The sequence below is a fragment of the Erinaceus europaeus genome, chromosome 14, assembly GCF_950295315.1.
Source record: "Erinaceus europaeus chromosome 14, mEriEur2.1, whole genome shotgun sequence".
NCBI lineage: Eukaryota > Metazoa > Chordata > Mammalia > Eulipotyphla > Erinaceidae > Erinaceus > Erinaceus europaeus.
In genome coordinates, this window is record NC_080175.1 from 15,101,847 (window position 1) to 15,118,780 (window position 16,934).

Sequence of the window (16,934 nt, forward strand, 5' to 3'; positions counted from 1 at the left end):
AGCTTTATGCAGAGGAGTGAAGCCTGACCAGAGGTTGTTGGAGCCCCCTCCTGATCGGGCTATACATTTGCTGGGTGACCCCTAGCAATGATCCCTCCCACTCTCTGAGCTTCTACTCTCTATTTGGAAGCAGGTTGACCCAGTGGTCCCAGAAGCCAACAGGTCTCGAGAGACAGGTTGCTGAGCTCAAATGCCTCTTGGATTTTGCCATCCGAACTCATCAAAGTAGCCAGAGTGGAGCTCAAGGGACACTCCCTCCTCCATCCCTACTGCCAGTGAAGCAGGAACATGCTGCCTTTGCTAGGATGCCTCCTCCTGTCCCCAAATGCCATTCTCCCAGTTATCAACCCAATGCCTACGGGCTGCTGGTGGGGAAGGGTGACCAACTCAGCTACGTGGCCCAGTCTGGATGCTGCTTCTATTGTCCACTTTCCATGTGGGAGGACAAAGAGAGAAGCCTTTGAAAGAAAAAAAAAAAAGGTGTTTCCTGCTCCACCTGCTCAGTGCCTCAACTCTCCGCTGAGCCCAGCCACACTCCCGTGGTGCACCTCTTAGCCATGCAGCCACTTTTTCCCCTTTTATGATATTTTGGGTTTCCGATCACCTGCCAAGTCAAACCTTTATGATTTAATAAGCAGAAGGAAAAAAAAAATCTTCCAAGTCAGACCCAGTCTAAATGGCCCTCATGACAACCCCTGCCTCTCCTAGCCCTGGACATGGGCTGATGGGGGCTGCTACCCACATGCAGACAGCTGTCACCCCTCACTCCTACTCCAGTTCAGGAATGACTATAACTTTGACTGTTGCAAGGAGGAGTGAACACACAACAGTGTGTGTTTGGAGAGAGCTCTGCTGAGCATTCATGGAGCTGGGACATTCATCTCAGGCAAAGGCAGGATGGGACATAGGCCCCATGATTTCTATATATATATTTTTTTGCCTCCAAGGTTATTGTTGGGGCTTGGTACTTGCACTACCAATCCACTGCTCCTGGAGGCTATTTTTTTCTCTTTTGTTGCCCTTATTGTTTATCATTGTTGTTGTTATTATTATTGCTGGCATTGTTGTTGGATAGGACAGAGAGAAATCAAGAGGAGGGGGAGAGAAAGATACATACCTGCAGACCTGCTTCACTGCCTGTGAAGCGACCAAACTGCAAGTGAGGAGATGGGGGTGGGGGTCAAACTGGGATCTTTATGCTGGTCCTTGCACTTCGTACCATGTGCGCTTAACCCACTGCACTACCACCTGGTTCTCAATTTCTAGATTAAAAAAATTTTTTTTTAAATTTTTTGCCTCTAGGGTTAATCACTGGGGCTTGGTGCCTGCACTACAAATCCACTGCTCCTAGAGGGCATTTTTCCTATTTTGTTGCCCTTGTTGTTGTTATTGTTGCTACTGCTGTTGTTATTGGACAGGACAAAGAGAAATCGAGAGAGGAGGGGAAGACAGAAAGGGGGAGAGAAAGATAAGACACCAGCAGAGCTGCTTCACCATTTGGCGGGAGGGCAAGAACGTAGTAGAGACCCAATATCTATTGACTAAAGAAACAAAAGATCTGACTATTAATAAGGTTGTGTGTGTGAGGATGTGTGTGTGAAAATGAGCTCAGTGAGGAGCTCCTAGCTCTGGGTGTCACAGGAGGGGTGGGTTGAATGGAGATGAGGTGGAAATAAAGCAGATAGAGGCTGTGACAGTCACTTCTCACCATGTGTCCTCACCATGCCAAGACCCCTGGATGGGACTGATCCTTCCCAAATGCCCACCAGACACTGCAGTAGTCCAAGCCCCTCTCACCCTCAGCAAAGCTGGTAGAGTGACGGAATGAGAGAAGCCACTTGCTGGAGCTGTGCTTGCTCCATGCCTACTTTCCTGCTCCCACTCCCCCTCATCTGTCCTGGGCCAAGCCTGTGTGTTCCCAGACCTCCTGTGTTTGCCCAAACAGCCCTGAGCCCTGGCTGCTGTATCCTGGGGTGGGGTGGGGGTGGGGGGGCTCTATTCTTTAACTGCAAAGGGCAGCTGCTCCCAGGAGAAGCCTGAATCAGGGAACTGAGGCCCCCCTTGCCTTTGACCTCCCCTCTCCCAAATACCACCCATAGAGATTCTCTCCTCTCCTAAATCTAAAATTTCCCACAAGATTGGGTCAGACAATCTATCCAGAGATCAGAGGCTGATCAGGACTGAAGTTGCCTAGGTGAGAATGAATCAGCATGTTCTCAACATTCAAGGTCAGAAACCACAGGCTTCCATAGGTGAGAATCCAGGAGTTGACCAGGCCTGGTGACCTTACCACTGGACATCCCTCCACAGATCAGGGCTGGGGCCACCTCCTGTGCCCAGAAGAGAGGTGAACTGTGGAAGAGGGACAGCAAGGTCAGGGTCAGTCTGCACCTTCAACAGGCTAGGGTAGGCAGGCACTTTGCTTGTTGAATTTTGACAACAGCCTCACCCCCATAACCAGGGGAGTGATAGATTTCACCACATCCTCAGCACCTCTCCTCTACAGTTGGGTAAGAGAAGGGGGGGATCACAGGAGAAAGCAGGACAGCTAGTGAAAGTGCTCAGCTCAATACTGGGCAGCCAGGAGGTCTCCAGGAGTGTCCGCTGAGGGCAGCTCTGTGGCCTGGGTCTTTGGTAGAAGTTTCTGAAGAGAAGCAAGAGCCTGAGGATGTATCTGTTCTCAACTCTGTGTGGGCCTCCCATTGCAAAAACTGTTTTCTTTCTAATACTTCTGCTTCTTTTGGCAAAATCAGTAACAAAAAACAAACAAAAAAAGTTGAAGCAACAAAGCAGACTTGAGCTGGAGAAAGGGCCTTGGCTTCCCCTGGGACTGTCCCCTCCTGAACACACCTGGGGGAGGCCGGGGAAGTGGGCTGTACCTAGCAGTGCCAGTACCGCCCCCAGGAAAAGTCCGGGCAGCACTCTGCAGAGCCGTGTGTGCAGCAGATCAATACGGGTTTTGGGGCTGCAGAGCTATTATTCATGCCAAAGGGCCTTGTTTGGATGAAGGGAAGGAGGGGGGGGGTCTGTGAGTTCACAGAATCACAGGCTGCAGCTCTGCTTCTTGGCGCTTTCCCCTCTCTGTGAGGCCTTTCTTAGTTATTTACGCAGTGAGTGGTTCAGGAGGAGGAAGTGCTTTGCCCACAGCATGCTGGGAGCCCTGGGAGCATGACACCAGAGGCTGTGTGAGAGGGGCTTTGGGCAGGAGGCTTTCTCCTTCTTTGGCTCCTTCGGAGGAAAGACAATGATAGGTCCAGAGTGGTACACAGTGGGTCTACTTCCTCTGGGGGAAAAATTTTTATTTACTTACCAGAGCACTGTTTACATTAGTGCCAGACACTGAGCTTAGGACTTGTGAGCCTCAGATATGAAAGTCTGTTGTGGAACCACTGAGCTACCTCCCAGGCCATGTGTACTCCTATTTTTAACCTACATGCCAACTGTCCCCCACTGCCTCACATCCCCAACACACTTTATCTTACCATCTAAATTTGCCCTGCCATCTTGGTTTTTCCCTATGTGTGTCTTGTAAGCTGACTCTAGAACATTCACCTTGCCACTAGAATATTCATTCACCTTGACCTAGAATATTAAGGGAGGTGGGGAGTCCCATTTAGCACTCCCTGTGTCTTTCTCTTTCCATCACAGAAGAGAACACTGATATCGATGCCATCACCCCTTTCAGGAAACCATGTCTAATCTTGGTTCCAATCACAGATACTCTTAAGCCTAGAGCTAAGCTGCTTCTGGTTACCCTTCAATGTGTCCCTTCTTGGGTGTCCTGGTTATGGTTTCAAGTACTTTTCTGAGTTGCCCCACTTTTAAAATGGCTGACATCTTATCTATAAGCCATCTCAGTGGCCATGTAATGCAAAGAGGCTCTGGCAGCTACCAAAGCCTGGAGAGTCATGAACCACAGGCAGAGCAAAGCCATAGAAACAAGTATGTTTCTGGGTCCAGTCTGAGTGAGTTACAGCCTAGGGTAAGGTCAGGTATGAAGACTGGCTCTCCAGTGTCTCTGGGAATGGGACTGGGGATGGCTCACCACAGAGACTTACTTCCTTCTGGAAAACAGTTCTGAGTGGTCCTTTTGCTGGGGTGAGGAGGTCATCCCAAAGATGGCAAGTAGTCATATGGCTAATACGGAGTGAACTGAAATGGAGACTTGAAAACCTTCTCTCTCTACCTCCCCCTACTCAACTCTGTAATATCTCTGGTGTTTGTCAATAGTGATTGATGAGATTCGAGGCCAGGACTCACCTGGCTCATACTGGCTGGCTTGACCCCTCCTGGACCTTGACTGTTGCAGGACCTCGGTGGGTAATACCAAGAAACTGTGCAGAGCAAGGAACATATACCATCTCTTTACATTTGACAGCTCTGTTCTTTAAGGGGTCTGGTCTCTCCAGAGATGGGTAGATGGGTGTAAAAACAAGCTGGAGAAAGGAACTTATTTCCTACTATTGTCCAGAACCTTCCAGCTCTGAAGTGCCAATACAGCAGACCTCTGAGAGTGGCTCTAATGGTTTATGGATTCATTGACTCTACTGAGGGGTCCAGATGGAGCTAGCAGTCATACTTGGAGAATGCTGTTAGACTTCTGCCTTGGTGATGATGATGATGATGATGATGATGATGATGATGAAGCTTTTTCTCTCACATTCACAGCCCCATGGAAGAGCTAATCAGTTCATCAATGGTGAATCCCAGAAAGAGAAAAAGGCCAATGTTCAGCCCAGAAAAACATGGCTCTGGCTGCCTATAAGTGCACCACTGTTTGCTATGAACTCACAGACCACACAGGACTGCCCCGGACATGTCCCCTCCCTGTCCTCCCTGCCCCAGCCTGCGTGACCCACAGGTCTTCCTGTGAGATGTGCCCAGTCACTCTCACTCCAGACCACAGTCTTCTAACCACACACTCAGCCCAAGGGGGAGACAAGTGAACAGGAGGCTGAGGACACACAATAGTTCCCTTGAAGCTAGTCTTGGCCACAAGCAACCAACAGGCCTTGGCTCTGGATCCATGACCCTCCTAGGGATGTCATCTCTACTCCCAAACCCCAAGAACCCCAGTAGGCTCATGGTTTGCACCACAGCATTGAGGAAACCATTGCGCAGAGTAAATTCTCTCAGCTACATAGACAAATGGCCATCCATATTTATGCTTGGAAATTTCATTATTTAAAAATTCCACACCAAATTTCTGGCCAGCTCCACGAAGAACGGGCCCCTGCCGAACAGGTTGCAAATTAAGAACAATTATTTCTCTCCTCTGCATTTGAATAGAAGTTACAGCTAAAGTCATTTAAAGGGGTTAACATCAACCTTAATTAAATATTAAAGTGTGCGTGTACCTGCTGCTATTGTTGCCCCTTTGAATAAGATATAACCTATTTTTGACAAGTTTTCATCTTTCTCTGTGGAAGACGCTACATGAAACCAAATCAGTGGCAAAGAGGAGAGTAATGAATAATCTATTTCATATTCCAACAGTACCCAGAGCTCGGAGTGGAAAAATATTCAGTCAGATGACGGGCAAGAGGCTGCTGGGGTACCACATGACACAGCTAATGTTTAAATAATAATAATAAAAAAGAGCGATAAACAAATCATTAGCCCTTAACAGTTGTTTAATGCAATTTGTTAATGAATGTAATGGTGGGGACTAATAATGAAAGAAAATAAAAACGTCTAAACAGGCGCCAAGTTGCTGGCGATGCGCAATTATTTCCTTGTCAAGTTTTTATGATTTAATGAGCCCCTCTGGGACTGACGGCTGTCAGTCAGTCGTGACTTTTTGACACCATTACAACTTCAAATACAGCAGCAGGCAGGCTGTTTTCCTCGGATTTGAAATACTGAAATGATCTGACAGTTTTAAAGAAAAGATGTGCAGGGAGGAAAAAGGAAAAAAAAAAAAAGGAGAGAGAGAGAGAGTGGCTTTCCTTTTCTTTTCTTTATGCCCCCCCCACCCCCATCCCCCAGCTCCCTCTTCCCCATCCCTTCTTCTGCGGGGCAGATAATCTCTGGAAGCTGTTTGGTAATGAAGACCCAATCATGGAGGTCATTATCTGATGAGGTTTCTGGAACAGGCAGGCTTTTTCCCCCCTCTTTATTTCTTTACTTAATGATAACCCTCAATGGGCTTGCCCCGCATGGGACGGCCAGAGCCGTACAATTTTGTTCACCATTAATTTCAGCCTTTGAAGCTCAGGGCTCAGAAGCAGTAGCAAAGCAAACCCCCCACCAAGCTGGTTCCAAAATAAGACAATCCAGCCTGCCTTAAACAGAATAGCAAATGGCCTCCCAGCCCAGGCCCGGTGGCTGACGTCAAACCCGCTGCAGCATTTGCAGGCATTCGGCTTCACCGTGGAACATTAAAAAACTCTTTACAACTTAAAGAGACTTTAATTGCATTGCTTTTGATTCAGGAGCAGGGTAGCATCGCTTTATGTATCCTGCCAGGGAAAACTGTTTAGGCGGTCTGAGTTTTAGATAGTGAGGCCTTCTTCCTCCTCTGTAAGTCTCCATCTTCATCCTTCCTCCGTCACCCCCCTCCCCATACACATGCCCCCTCAAACATCATTTTTAACAAAGGCTCCCAACGTTCAAAATATTTATCAATGGAAGTCTACATACTAAGTTTCCAGAGTCTCTCTCCAATCTGTGACCAGCTCTGAGTTGCTGGGCTCTCTTCCTTCCCCAGTGAAGCAGGGGGAGGAGGGGGCATGATCTGTTTGCTTGGGGGGATCTCCTTCTTGTCTTTCCCCCAGCTTCTGGGAGGGCCAGGCAGGCCCTCTAATGTATATATGGGGGACCTTTAGAACAGCTTCCTCACAAAGTATTCATCACCCAAGCTGACAGAGTCCCCATCTAGGTGGGCTTGGCAGGGCTGCCAGGTTAGGAGCTATCAGTTCATCTATTTCCACCTCCAAGGTTGAAGAGGGAGGCAAAATTGCAGGCAAGAGCTGATCAAGCTGTATAACCCGAGAGAAAAAAACAAAACAGAACAAAACAAAACACGCCACTGAGAAGCAAGGGATGAGCCCCCTCCTGCCTATTTTATCAGAATGCAAGATTTCAGTGAAATACTCGTGAGGCGGCCAGTTTAGATGCTCAGATCAACCTGGCTTGCTCAGTGGCCATGGGAAGAGTCTGGTGTCTGGAGGAGGGGTAGTGGAATACCTGCTTGCACTCTTCAGTTTCCAGTTTCAAAGGAAGCCACCAGAGAGAGGTCAGCATAATGCTCGTGACCACGAGTGTCTCAGAATGAGCTTGCCCGTTTCCTTGCTTTCCAGTGGTTTCTTTGCTGTGTTTTGCACGTGCAGAATCCTGATATCGGAATTAAAAGATCCTGCCTGAGATAGATTCCTCCAGCTGATACAGAAGTCAACACAGCTCCCCACTCCTCGCCTGGCTTATTTCACTCTGCTCAAGTCCCATGCCATCCCTGCGAAGTCAAGGCAGCCGTTTTTATTTACACGACACTAAATCATTTATCCGAACACATGCAGACCCTGGCCTGCTTCGATAAGTTACAATGTCTCCAGTGGATTTTTGCCATTCTGCATCTCCTCCTGAAACCACAATGGTTCTCTCCTGAGCCGGGGGGGATCCAGAGTGGCATCCAGGTGACTGTAAACTATAGGTCCCGGTGGTTAGTGTTTTTTTTTTTTTTTTTTTTTTTATTCCCTTTTGTTGCCCTTGTTGTAGTTATTATTGTTGTTGTCGTCGTTGGATAGGTCAGAGAGAAATGGAGAGAGGAGGGGAAGACAGAGAGGGGGAGAGAAAGATAGACACCTGCAGACCTGCTTCACCGCCTGTGAAGCGACTCCCCTGCAGGTGGGGAGCCGGGGTTCGAACCGGGATGCTTATGCCGGTTCTTGTGCTTTGCGCCACCTGTGCTTAGCCCGCTGCGCTACAGCCCGACTCCCTGGTTAGTGTTTTTAATGGCATGAACAGATTTGTTTTCTAAGGAATCAAGGCATTCATTCGCTCATACTGAAAAGATAGTAGGGTCCTGATAGTGCCTATGAAGTCTTAAAGATAAAAAAGAAAAGAAAACATTTTGCTTTATGACCAGGGGGAAATGACAGCTTGGGCAGCTTTAAGCCTGGCCATAAACGAACTTGTTTTGAACGCAGTCCCTTCCCACTCCTCCACCCCCATCCCCACCCCACGACCTTCTCTGGGATAGGAAGAACCCACAGAAAACCAGAGTGTCCTAGAGGTTTGGACACAGAGCCAGTTCAGGAAAGCTCTGTTGACATTTGTTTGTGAAAAACCCCAGGCCGTCCTTTTGTAACGGGCTGCCACCCCTCATTCGACTCAAGGTGGTGAGTGAGGGTCTCCCATCAAGTTCAGTGTGAGCTGCTCCTCTAGGACTTGACCGTATTCATAATCACACTGGAAATTTCACACCGATGGAATCATGTTCTTGCTCTTCCTGAAATATTCATGTTCTCTTTACATACTGCAGTGAATGTGGGGAGAACCTTGTCAGACCTTTTGCATGTATGAGAGCTGCTTTTGGCAACGTGGATATTACAAGTGAAAGGCTATATAGAGCTGCTTACACAGGTTGGGGAGAGGAGGTCACAGTGACGGCCCGCACCAGGGCTCATGTCGCCAGCAAACTCGGGGGAGTTGGGGGTTTGGGGAAGGCCAGGGCACATTTTATTTGGGAGTGGGGGGATCGCCAGTAACCCAAGTTGTGAACAGTGGACACTGGGTGAGTTTGGAGGAAAAGATGTTCTTGGGTTTTTAAAAATATGATGCGTAGGCAAACGCAAAGTGCTAAGTTGACTTCCTGCACATCTGATATCAAAATTCCCACCTCTCCAATGAAAGTGCTCAGGTTTGCTGACTGTGTTCACTATACCTGGGGAGGAACTGAGGGTGGAGGGACTACTGCAACCGGGCATTGGCTCGGGGGCCTCTTTCTTTGTGACAAAATTCATGCGACAAATAGCACAGGCTATTAGAGAGGCTCCCACCCCACCCCCAGATTCATCCTGCCCTCTCCCAACCTGTGACCCCTCTGACATGTCCACAAGGTCAAGAAGAATGTCACCAAGGTTATATTAACCAACAGATAAAATTCCCAGAAAAAAGGGCCAAATAAACATTCACCCTCCCCTATAAAAAACAAATCCAGGTAGATAAACCTAGAAAAGGAAACCAACCCACATGCACACAGGAATAGAAAATATTTTTACACTCTTTACACTTCAGCTGAACAAGGGGTAAGAAGGGGGCCGGAGTTCACCCAGGGCCTGTCAGCACACAAGAATGATTCATGTGACCATTTTGTCTTAATTACTCAGAACACGCCTTGTTGCTGTTTATCAAGGAGAAGCAGATACATCATTGTCTTCGGAAAGATAAGGTGATCGCAGTCAGGATGGTGATGACCAGGAAGATGCCCAAGATGACAAGAAGGATGCGGTTCTGGATGATTCTAGAAGAGAGCAAAGGCAGAAGGCATCACACAGATAAACAGGACCTAGCGACATTGATCATTCCACACCACGCTGGTTACTCCAATGATGGCAGGTGGAGGTGGGAGCCCACTTTGGGGAATGTGTGTGTACATGCATGTATATATCTATGGACAGGCATGTGTCCATGTGGCTTCTCCTTCTGCAAACACCTCCACAGAGATTGTCACATTGTTTTCCAAGGCATGCTGACTGCAAAGTTGGAGTGAATCAAACACCTTTTGAGACCCAGGAATACAATGTAGTGATTTTGATGTGATCAAGGGTGCTAAGTGAGCTTTTCTTTTTAATTTAAAAAGTGAGACAAGCCTCTTTTTTTTTTTTTTTGACAAGTGTTTCCTGTTCAAGCAAAAGACTTCAAGGGAACACATGTCAGTAAGGTACTACCTGTGTAATATATATATAAATATATATATATAAATATATATATAAGGTATTTATATATATTATATATATAAATATATATATTACACACATATATTTATATATATATGCAAAAGAGGGGCTTGGAAAGAAAGAAAAGGGCAGGACTAAGAAACAAATGTCAAACTTGCAACTCAGACTGTGAAGCCGTCATCTGTCACTGAGGTGTACCACTCTGGGAGGGGACATTACATTTGCTCCATAGCAAGGAAAAAATAAAGTTGGCGAGCCCTTCCCTCTAGGGAAACTAACTCCTCTCTCCACCCCCCAAAAGCTCTGGTACTGCCTGGGAACTTGGAGGGAAAGCCAGAGGGGAGTCACATGATCCCTGGTGCAGAGGGATTCTGGTCAAGTTATTCCCTAAATTGTCTCCTCACTGAGAAAAAAAGAGGTCTGCCATTAGGATGCTTTGTGGAGATGTTAACAGGCATGTCTAGAGAAGAAGCAATTACAGAAGCCAGAACTCCCATCTTCTGCACCCCAAAAAGAATTTTGGTCCTTTTTCCAGTGGGGGAGAAATGTTAGGGGGAAGATGAGCAGAGGGCTCTGAACTCCTATTCCACCAGGACCCAGAGAGAGAAGAGGAGAAAAAGAAGGACACTTAGAAGTAGTCATAGGTGTAGGTGTGACTTAATAAGGAAGAGAATGCAGGACCATAGAAAAAGATGGGAAGAAATATTATATATGGTTAGTTAGCTAGTTATAGAAATAACTGTCAACCCATATATGTGACCTTGGGAGAACTACTGTAGCTTCCAATGGAGGGAACGGGGACACAGAACTATGGTGGTGAAAATGGTGTGGAATTATACCCCTGTTATCTTATAATTTTGTAAGTCAATATAAAATCACTAAGAAATAAAATAATAAAAGATAAATTAAATAGTGTAAACTATCCAAAGAATTGGGAAATAAAAGTTGCTATACTTAGAGGAAACTGAATGACCAATAGACTTGTAAGAGAGAGTGGGAGGAGGGAAACTCAGGCCACACAGCCTTCCCCACACTGGCCAGAAACAGCATCACTGGCCCAGAAACAGATACTCAGCACCTGGTAGTTTAGTAGGTGCTGGTCCATCCCTAAGAACGCCCCTGGCAGAACCGACCTGCTCAGTCCCCACATACAGAGCAGGAGCAGGTCTAGGGCCTGAATCTAGACTCCGGATGCTTTGGCTTCCACAGGGAGGAGCTAAGTGGGATCATCCAGGCCCCCAGCCTCCTGCCTGGTGTTTAAATACAAAATTTCATTTATTTATGAGCTAGAGAGAGAGAGACGGAGAGAGAGAGTCCAGCAGTGCTAGAGCATATGTAATGTCAGGGACTGAATGCAAAACCTCATAGCTGCCAGCCCAAAGCTTAACCACTCCACCACTTCCTGGACTGCTACTTGGTATCTTTGGTCTGTCCCTTTTGTTGTTGTTGTTAAGCTTTTGGATCAGTTTCTTTTTAGGAAGGAATGAGGATTCTCCTAGCCATCCCTCTCCCCTGTCCTCCCCAAACCTGGATGGATGGATGGATGGATGGATGGATGGATGGATGGATGGATGGATGGATGGATGGGAGGATAGATGGACATGGTCATGTCAGAGCAGCCTACTTGCCTGCGGCCCCCTGAAAGGACTAGCTCCCTCTCCTCCTGACAGGTTACAAAATGATCACATTTGCTGACACGTCTTCCGCAAAACTGCTCTAGTGCCTGTGTCCACTTTCCTGGAAGGAGATGAATGATCCACTCGGTCCTCATTTATCACGGGAAGCTCAGCTAAGATCTGTCTCGTTTATTTCTCCTCTTCTCCACTAGAAAGGCTGTGCCCCAACATTAATTCTTCTGTGCTGACAGCTAATTCAGACTTAACAGGCCATATTCACTCAGGAGGCAGGAAGATTCTCTGTCCCCCAAATAAATAAATAAAAACTGGGTCTTCACAGCTTATTAAAGTGAGGCTAATTATGAACACTGATGGGTGCGACTTGGTGGCTCGATTTAAAACCTAAATTGATTTTTCTCCTTCTCTCTGGAAGGGGCAGAAGTCTTTAGAACAGTCCCTCTGCATCTCTTTTGCCCAAGTCACTGTCAAAATCTTTATTTACCATAGTCACCCGCATCAGCCTTGCAAAGGAAATCAGCAAAATTGAAACTCAGCAGTGAAACAGATTAAAAGCATGAAAACCCTTTAAAATTCTGCCTTAAGTAATATACAGCGGTATGTCTCTAGGTTGACAACCATTTTATTTGTGGGTTGAGGGCCCCAAGGCATCCATGATGCTAATTTATAAAGGATTAACTGTGGGTATTATTTGTTTAATCTGAGGCCTGGTTAGAAAAATGAAGGAGTCCTGAAGTCCTTGGCCCTTTACAGGTTCCTTTAATTGGGCTTCCCTCATCTCGAGGCAAAGAGGTGTGTGCCTCACTTGTGAACTTTCCTACAGCCTTGGCCTACAATTCATTCAGCATGTGCCCCATTCCAAGGCTCCTCCACCTCCCTGAGAAAGCCACAGGCTGAGGAAGATGGAATTGTCCCACTCCCTCCTCAGTGTGGCCAGAGTCTGGAACCATCACCTCTATGGCCTCAGCACATGGCACAGTTGCTTGAAAGAGAATGCGACCCAACTGCCAGCACTGCAAATACACTGCTGTTGGTGCCCTCCTTTCATTAGCAGTTTAATATTGATTTACACAATTATAAGATAATGGGGTATAATTCTACACCCTTCTCACCACCGGAGTTCCTTGTCCCCATTCCCTCCACTAGAAACTGTATTAGTTCTCCTAAGATCAAGATATGGGTTGACTATTATTTCTCTATATATCTATATTTATATAGATGTTTAGGGTAGGGATAGATAGCATAATGGTTATGCCTCTTATGCCTGAGGCTCCATAGTCCCAGGTTCAGTCCCCCACACCACCATAAGCCAGAGCTGAGCAGTGCTCTGATTAAAAAAAAAAAAATTAATAAATAAGATTAAGGAAAAAAGAAACATAGATATTTGCCCCCTTTTCCTATGGTCCTGCCTTCACTTCCTTCCTAAGTCACCACTATTACTTCTAAGTGCCACCCCTCCCCCCATTTTCTCCCTTTTCTCTCTTTGGGTCCTGAAGGAATTGGAGTTCAGAGGCCTCTGGTCATCTTCCCCTAACATTTCTTCTCCTTTGGGAATATGGACCAAAATTCTTTTTGGGGTGCAGAAGGTAGAAGGTCTGGCTTCTCAATTGCTTGTCCACTGGACATGGGAATTTAGTGCCCATTTTTTTTCTTTCTATTTTATTTGATAGGACAGAGAGAAATTGAGAGGGGAGAGGGTGATAGAGAGGGAGAGAAAAAGACAGATAGCTGCAGACATGCTGCACTGCTTATGAAGACTCCCCCCTGCAGGTGGGGAGTGGGGGCCTGAACCTGGGTCCTTGTGCATGGTAATGTATGCACTCAACCGGGTGAGCCACAGCCTGGCTTTCCGGTTGTGATTCTTTTTTATATATAATAAAAAGTTTTTTTTTATTTTATTGTATAGAGACAGAGAGACATCAAGAAGGAAAAAGGAAATAAAGAGTGAGAAGGAGAGACAGACACACAGAGAGAGAGAGAGAGATCTACAGCACAGTGTCATTACTTGTGAAGCTTTCTTCCTGCATGTGTGGACTGGGAGCCTGAACTCAGGCCTTTGCATATTGTAGTGTTTATACTTAATCAGGTACACCACTGCCTGTCAACCACCCACACCACACCACCCGCCCCCTCCCCCAGTTACAATTCTAATCATTCCATACAAAAGTAAGTAGAGAAGAAATCTGTGCAGATTGATTTGAAGCTGCAGAAAAAAATCTGGGAGTTTGCATAGAAAGAGACTAAGTGAACACTAGAATGGACCTACCTTGTGACTCAACAATTTCTCACTTGAGGATTTATCCAAAGAAAGCAAAAGCATCTGCCCAGAGAGATCTATGTACACCTATGTTTGTAGCAGCATAATTTGCAATAGCCCAAACTCAGAAGCAACCCAAATGCCCAACAACAGATGAGTGGATAAAAAAAGTCATGGTATATATACACAATGGAATATTACTCAGTTATTAAAAATGATGATGTCAGGAACAACAAAATAGACCCCTTTGTGGGCCCCCCATAGGACCTTGCCCTCAACTTGGATCAACAATGGTAGAGAATGTTCCATCCTCCAAAGGGAGGATGGACAACATACTCTATGCTACACCTGAGGAAGATGGGTCCTGATATTGGGGCAGCTTGGAATGTTCCTACTCATGACCACAGAATGTGAGCTCAGATCACATAGGCTCTAAGCTGAATATGGGCCCCAGACCAAATCAAATCGATGGGGTTTACAGTCAACAATATTTATACCCCTTTCCCATATTAGGGAGCTACTCTCTTCCTGATCCAACTTTCTGGTCCTTCTGACATCATCTCCCCAGACAATAATTAGGATCCACCTGCATATCAGATTTTAGGCTCAGACAAAAAACAAAACAAAAACAAAACAAAACAAAACACTAGTATAGCCACAGGCCCTTTGGAATATAACTAAAATATGCCTACTAGCTATCTACAAAATGGAGGGCCCCTCAACTCTTCATCTTGCACTATTCCAGCCTTTAGGTCCATGATTGGTCAACAATTTGTTTGGCTTTGTATGTTAACTCTCTTTTCAGCCACCAGGTTCCAGATGCTAGCATGATGCCGACCAGACTTCCCAGGGCAGACAACCCCACCAATGTGTCCCAGAGCCCCACCTGACTAGGAAAAGAGAGAGGCAGACTGGGAGTATGGACTGACCTGTCATGTCAATACCCATGTTCAGTGGGGAAGCAATTACAGAAGTCAGACCTCCCACCTTCTGCATCCCACAATGACCTTGGGTCCATACTCCCAGAGGGTTAAAGAATAGGAAAGCTATCAGGGGAGGGGATAGGATATGGACTTTTTTTTTTAATTGGGGAATTAATGTTTTATATTCGACAGTAAGTACAACAGTTTGTACATGCATAACACTTCTCTGTTTTCCATATAATAATACAACCCCCACTAGGTCCTCTGTCATCCTTTTTGGACCTGTATTTCCCCCACCCCCACCATCCCAAAGTCTTTTACTTTGGTGCAATACGCCAATTCCCGTTCAGGTTCTACATGTGTTTTCTCTTCTGATCTTGTTTTTCAACTTCTGCTTGAGAGTGAGATCATCATATATTCATCCTGTTTCTGACTTATTTCACTTAACATGATTTCTTTAAGCTCCATCCAAGATTGGATGAAAACGGTGAAGTCACCGTTTTTAAAAGCTGAGTAGTATTCCATTATGTATATATACCACAACTTGCTCAGCCACTCATCTGTTGTTGGACACCTGGGTTGCTTCCAGGCTTTGGCTAATACAAATTGTGCTGCTATGAACATAGGCATACACAAATCTTTTTGGATGGGTGTGTTGGGTTCCTTAGGATATATCCCCAGGAGAGGAATTGCAGGATCATAAGGTAGGTCCATTTCTAGCCTAAGAGTTCTTCAGACTGTTCTCCACAGAGGTTGGACCAATTTACTTTCCCTGTAAATTGAAGGAGGTTTCCTTTTTGAAGGAGGGTTCCTTTGAGTAGGTCTTTTTAAAAATATTTCTTATTATCTCTATTTATTTATTGCATAGAGACAGTCAGAAATCAAGAGGGAAGGGGGAGATAGAGAGGAAGAGAGGCAGAGAGACACCTGCAACACTGCTTCACCATTTGCAAAGCTTACCCTCTGCAGTTGGAGATCGGGGGCTTGAACCTGGGTCCTTGCACAATATAACATGTGCTTTCAACTAGGTGTGGTCACCACCCAGTTCTACAAAGTAGGTCTCATTATCTGTCATCATTTTCCTTTTCTAGAGAAATCTGTGGCCACACATTTAAAGAGAACAATAGTAGTGGGAATAGGTGGCCATCATTGGCTGGTTGAGTCGTCATTACCTGTTGATACTCTTCATGTTGATCTCATCTCACCAGATCTCTCTGATATCCCTTTCTTGCTATGATTTTATTATTATTATTATTATTTTACAGTTATTAAGTCCTTCTATACACAGACTTACTTCACTTCCTGATTCCTATTGAGTTCCTAAGTCCTTTCTTTTTTCCAGTGTTATATTATGCTGAGCAAAGCATTCAACTTGATGTCTGGCAGTCTGTTAGCATTATCTTATCAGTGGGGATGGCCAAATATCAACTCTAAACTCTAAATTTGGTTTCTTTTTCTTTTCCCTCTCTTTCCTTCTCTCTCTCTCTTTCTTTCCTTCACACTATTAACCATGTTGGCTATGGTCGCATCTTGCAGAAGGGCATATAATCTTTGCTGATCAGTTAAAGTTTTTCTTTTTCATTTCAATGATTGGTTAAGGAATGGGCATGTAACATGCCCAGAGTTAGACTCTCCTTGGGATGTTTGCAGTCGATCTAACAGGAAGATAATCTTTCTTCTTGACTTCGGTGAACTGCATGCATATAAATAAGAGGCAGGTAATGTTCATCTTCTTTGCCACCTGAAGCCAATCTGGGATCCGTGGCTTGGTGCTACAAACATATGTGTACACAGATCTTTATGGATGGGTGTGTTGGGTTCCTTAGGACATATTCCCAGAAGAGGATTTGCAGGATCATAAGGTAGGACCATTTCTAGCCTTCTGAGAGTTCTCCAGACTGTTCTTCACAGAGGTTGGACCAATTGACATTCTCACCAGCAGTGCAGGAGGGTTCTTTTGACCCCACAACCTCTCCAGCATTTGCTGCTGCTACCTTTCCTGATGTATGACATTCTCACAGGAGTGAAGTGGTATCTCAATGTTGTCTTTATTTGCATTTCTCTGACAATCAAAAAGTTGGAGCATTTTTTCATGTGTTTCTCGGCCTTTTGGATCTCTTCTTTGGTGAATATTCTGTCCATGTCCTCTCCCCATTTTTGGATGGGGTTATTTGTTTTCTTGTTGAGTTTGGCAAGCTCTTTATATATTTTGGTTACTAGC

General features: G+C 45.6%; 1 protein-coding gene across 8 annotated transcripts in view; it reads right to left on the minus strand.

The window, feature by feature from the left end:
* Positions 1–6,391: 6,391 nt before the first annotated feature.
* Positions 6,392–16,934, minus strand: part of VTI1A (vesicle transport through interaction with t-SNAREs 1A) — a 456,447-nt gene continuing 445,904 nt past the window's right edge. For 5 of the 8 annotated variants that reach the window (XM_060171325.1, XM_060171327.1, XM_060171326.1 and 2 more), the window contains one exon: positions 9,066–9,463. Coding sequence is in view for 1 of the 8 variants with exons in the window: in XM_007520003.3 (XP_007520065.2) it covers positions 9,370–9,463 (94 nt within the window). In the remaining 7 variants the exon portion in view is untranslated. Of the gene's footprint in view, positions 9,464–16,934 lie in introns of all 8 variants that reach the window. The other 3 variants (XM_060171329.1, XM_060171321.1, XM_007520004.3) reach the window with 2 other exon arrangements.